Consider the following 5,134-nt stretch of genomic DNA (forward strand, 5'->3'; position numbering starts at 1 on the left):
ACTTTGTTTTGCCTAGGTCTTTTATTTCAAAAGTATTCTTAAGGCTTTCAGATATCCCAGCTATCTCTGCAAGAGATCCAATGAGATTTAAGTCGTCGACATAGACGGCTACTATAATGAATCCTGTTGTCGATCTTTTTATAAAGATATACGGGCAGACTTTATCATTTGTGAATCCTTGCGTAGCAAGGAACTCACTTAGTCTGTTATACCACATTTTCCCCGATTGTTTAAGACCATATAATGATCTTTGAAGCCTAACAGAATAGACGTCCCGAGGTCTATCTGCTATCTCTGGTGGAATTTTATATCCTTCAGGGAGTTTCATATAGATATCTTTATCTATATTACCATATAGATATGCAGTCACAACGTCCATGAGCTGCATTTCTAGGCCTTCCAGAGATGAGAGGCTTATTAGGAATCGGAAGGTATTCCCATCCATAACCGGAGAATATGTTTTTTCATAGTCTATTCCCGGTCTTTGGGAAAAACCTTGTGCTACAAGCCGTGCTTTGTAGTGCACAACCTCGTTGTGTTCATTTCTTTTTCTGATGAAGACCCACTTATATCCCACAGGTTTTACACCTTTAGGTGTTTGGACTACTGGTCCAAAGACTTCGCGTTTCAAGAGTGAGTCCAGCTCTACTCCTATTGCCTCGTTCCACTTTGGCCAATCGTCTCTGCGTTTACATTCTGCTAGAGACCGTGGTTCGATGTCATCGTCGTATTTAGTGACGTGAACGGCAATATCGAACGCAAAGTCGTCGTCGACGACTGTATTTTTTCTGTCCAGTACCTCCTCAGTACGTACAAAATTTAATGATGTTTCTCCTATTTGTTCCTCTTCAGGGGAATCTAGGAGGGGAGAGGAAGCTGGTCTGAGCTCAGTATCCTGTGTTGGGTTCATCTTTATTTCTCCAGGATTTTTTCTTTAACGAGGGACTTTGTCCTTCGAACCTGGTGGGCGTCCTCTTTTCAATTGAGTACAGCCGTTTCTGCTGCCGGCGGATTGCATCCATCTTTGGGGATGTCAATCCTAGCTGGCATGTTGACAGCAGGGACGTGTGATCTGACAATCTTCTGGTTATCAGTGAATTTATCCGGAAGTAAATGTACTGTATTCTGAAGATGAAGAATCTTCAGGATCTCATCTTCACATTGACTAGTACGCGGATCATAATGAGACAAAGTCTTGGTGTTCCAAGAAATGGTCTTAGAAGCGTCAGGCTTCCTGGACTGTGTGCCAAGTTTAGGAAATGAATCCTCAACAAATTCACAATCATCAAGACGTGCTTTAAATGCGTCACCCGTCTGGGGTTCAAGGTATCTTATTATAGAGGGCGAATCAAACCCTATATAGATACCCAAACGACGCTGTGGACCCATTTTGGTCCTTTGTGGAGGAGCAATTGGGACGTAAACTGCACAACCAAACACTCTCAAATGTGAGATATTCGGAGGTGCACCATAAGCAAGCTGCATTGGTGACAAAATATGGCCACCAGAGGGCCGTATTCTGATAAGTGATGCTGCATGCAATATTGCATGACCCCAAGCCTCAACAGGCAACTGTGATTGCATCAACAATGGACGAGCAATCCATTGCAATCTCTTAATTAGAGATTCTGCTAACCCGTTCTGGGTGTGAACATGTGCTACAGGATGTTCAACTTCGATGCCAGTTGCTAGGCAATAGTCTTGAAAGACTTGTGAAGTGAATTCTCCCGCATTATCAAGACGTAATTTCTTGATTTGATTATCGGGGAAATGAGCCCGCAACTTAATAATTTGTGCCAATAGCTTTGAAAAAGCTAAGTTGCGGGTGGACAAAAGGCACACGTAAGACCACTTGGTTGATGCATCTATAAGTACCATAAAGTACCTAAATGGTCCACTTGCGGGGTGAATAGGCCCACAAATATCGCCATGTATTCTCTCCAAGAAGCTAGGAGACTCTAATCCCACTTTCAGAAGGGAAGGTCTCGTGATCAGTTTACCTTGGAAACAAGATAGACATGAGTAATCACCCTTCTGAAGAATCTTCAGGTTCTTCAGGTTGTGTCCACTTGATTGGCTCATGATGCGGTGCATCATTGCTGATCCTGGGTGACCCAGTCTGTTATGCCAAAGTTTAAATTTCGTCGAAGAATGGCACTTCTGGTGCACAATCATGTTAGCTTCTACTGGTTGAATATATGTATGATAGAGACCCGACGGGAGTCCCTTGAATCGTTCTAAGATAGTTTTTGAACCATCTTTTTGACGAGTTACATACAAATACTCATCCTCATTTATATCATTGGTTTCTAAGTGATATCCGTTTAAACGAATATCCTTGAAACTTATGAGGTTTCTATTAGATTTCGGAGAGAATAATGCATCTTTTATTATTAGTCTCGTTTTATTTGGGAGCAATATCATTGCTTCACCAAATCCTTCTATTATGTTAGATAGTCCCGAAATCATAATTACGAGATCATCATAATCATATAAGCTATTGAAATAGCTTCTTTCGCGAAGGATTGTGTGTGTCGAGGCACTGTCCACAAGGCACTCACGCTTCATCTATAACATGAATGCAATATTTTAATCTAAAGAAAATGACTATCTTTATTGAAAAGTAAAGTGCATTACATGGAAAGTAAAGAACTAAAGATGAAAGTACTATGAGAATTTAAATGCATATAAAGATAACATGGATCTAGTCGAGAAGATCATCCATTTCGAAGTCATCAGCAGTGAACTGAGTAGACGACTGCTTTTCCACCAGATTTGTTTCAACAGGAGACTTCAGGCTCGCTTGATACAGATCTTGGAGGTGTCACGGAGTGCGACAGTTTCTGGACCAATGTCCAGTCATGCCACATCTGTGGCATTTGTCCTCCCAAGTGTTCTTGGGAATGGACAACAGCTCAGTTGTCTTCTTCTTCCACTTCTTCTTTCCCTCACTATTGCTGCTCTGGGGAGGGATGTTTTTCTGGGGTGGACATCTGGCCTGCCACTTAGGGGCTTTCCCCTTGTTGAATTTACCCTTATGCTTTTTCTTCTAATTCTGGGAAGTAAACATGTAAGCTTCGGGTAGAGGAGCTGAGCCTGCAGGGCGTAGGTTATGAGTGGCCAAAAGCAATTCTCTGTTTTGCTCCGCCATCAGAAGGGTGGAGTGCAATTCAGAATAATTTTTGAACTTTCGTTCGCGGTACTGTTGCATGAGGATTGCATCCTTCTCGTGGATGGATGTGTAAGTCTTCTCCAACATGCGTTCCTCCGAAACTTCTTCACCACACAACTTCAGGCGTGAGGTGATATTATGAAGTGCTGAGTTATACTCAGCTACGGACTTAAAGTCCTGAAGTCGGAGGTTTTCCCACTCATAACGTGCACGTGGGAGGATCACATCTTTCTGATGTTTGTATCGGTCCTCAAGTGCAGTCCACAATTCCTTTGGGTCCTCTACAGTCAGGTATTCGGCCTTCAGGGTCCGATCAATATGTCTCCTGATGTAGATAATGGCTTTCGCCTTATCTATATCAGAGACGATCACTGTAGTAGCAACCTCAGCATTATTTACAGCATTACCCGTAACAGTGGCCGGAGCCGGTGGAGCAGGAGTTGAAATTGTGGCTAATAAGCCCTGGGCACGTAAGTGGAACTTCAGGTCCACATGCCAACTCAAATAATTCTTGCCAGCAGCGTCAAGGACTTCGAAATCAACGCTCGCTATTTTAGCCATTTTATCTATGCATTTGAAAGACATGAATTAATAATAAGGAATTAAAAATTCATGCAATAAACATGTTGCGTGGATCAGCCCGTCACCAAAAAATAAAAAGTGTCCAAAGTCCGATTATACAGTCCAAAGATAACAAAAAACATAAAATTAAAATACAATTTGGAAAACCCTTGGGGATCCCTACATTTTGCAAAAATGCCTTCGTCTTCAATGGAATACACCGATCTTTGACTTTTTACAATTATATCCTCACTACAATTTCTCTCTTAGAAGGAAAAGAAAATGCAAGGAATATAAATTTGGTGACAAACAGGCTGATCCAAAAACCATAACATTATTTATTTAAACATCCACGCAATTTAATAATAATATATGCAACAGGCATAACAATTGCGCAACTTTATTTAAACATCCACGCAATTTAATAATAATATATGCAACAGGCATAACAATTGCGCAACATCTCAGGCATATAATTAGATATAACCTAAATATTTAATAATTACGTGGGCCACGAGGAGACATATCATACGCACCGTTAGTTTAGATTACTAACGGCAGAGCGATCTCAGGACCTTCCGTAATTATTAAACATGAAAAATCTTAAGATGTTGCATGTGGATAGGTTTTGAGAGTTAGGCTCTGAGACGTGTGCATGGGACTATGATGGCGACAGTGCAAAACCTACATGCTCTAACTTTTAAGATAAATTGAACAGTAACAGGTACATTTTGTGAACAGTTTTTTTTATAACTGTTTTAAATGAACAGTGAAATCTTTATATTCGGAATGAACAGTAACAGTTAAATTTTTTTTATTTTTTAAATAGCAATTAAGTAATAGTATTAATTACTAGATATGCCAACAAATAATGAAAGCAATTAGATTAGATGAACAACAATAAAATTGCTTAATAAACAGAAAAATTCCCGAGTGAACAGTAACCCTCGGTGAACAGTAACAAAAATTTCCCTTTTTTCTGTTAATTTTCCAGCTGCCATATATTATGCTACGGATTATAGTAATTACCTCTAGATCAAAGATCTAGGGACGATCGATACTAAAGATCCGTAGAACGCTGCCTCCTTGCGATGATCCGTCGAACGCTCCCGCTGCAACGAACCAGATCTCAATGCGCAAAAGAGGAAGGAAATATATTTTTTTATGGCTCAGGGATTCAAGAACACTACGTGCTGATAACGTGTTTGAAACCCATCCATAGGCCAAAGGCCTATGATATATATTTATACTAGTCAATGTGAATAGGTTGAGTACCCAAGAGTCACCCCCACTTAGTGGGGTGTTACACCACCATAATGGAGGGATAATGAGGGGGAGGCCAAAGGCCTCCCTCATCTCATAATAACAATTAATTATTTCAGATATAATGGCATTTTTAGA

General features: G+C 40.5%; 1 protein-coding gene across 1 annotated transcript; it reads right to left on the bottom strand.

Moving 5' to 3' along the window:
* Positions 3,050–3,733, bottom strand: LOC109847083. Its single transcript, XM_020416330.1, has one exon. The coding sequence runs from the start codon at positions 3,731–3,733 to the stop codon at positions 3,050–3,052; it is 684 nt and encodes a 227-aa protein (XP_020271919.1).

Source organism: Asparagus officinalis, chromosome 7 (genome assembly GCF_001876935.1).
Source record: "Asparagus officinalis chromosome 7, Aspof.V1, whole genome shotgun sequence".
In the NCBI taxonomy this organism is placed as follows: domain Eukaryota; kingdom Viridiplantae; phylum Streptophyta; class Magnoliopsida; order Asparagales; family Asparagaceae; genus Asparagus; species Asparagus officinalis.

What these genes read in the sequence shown, in the direction of transcription:
- LOC109847083 (XM_020416330.1), bottom strand. Translation starts at nt 3,733, where the DNA reads ATGGCTAAAATAGCGAGCGTTGATTTCGAAGTCCTTGACGCTGCTGGC.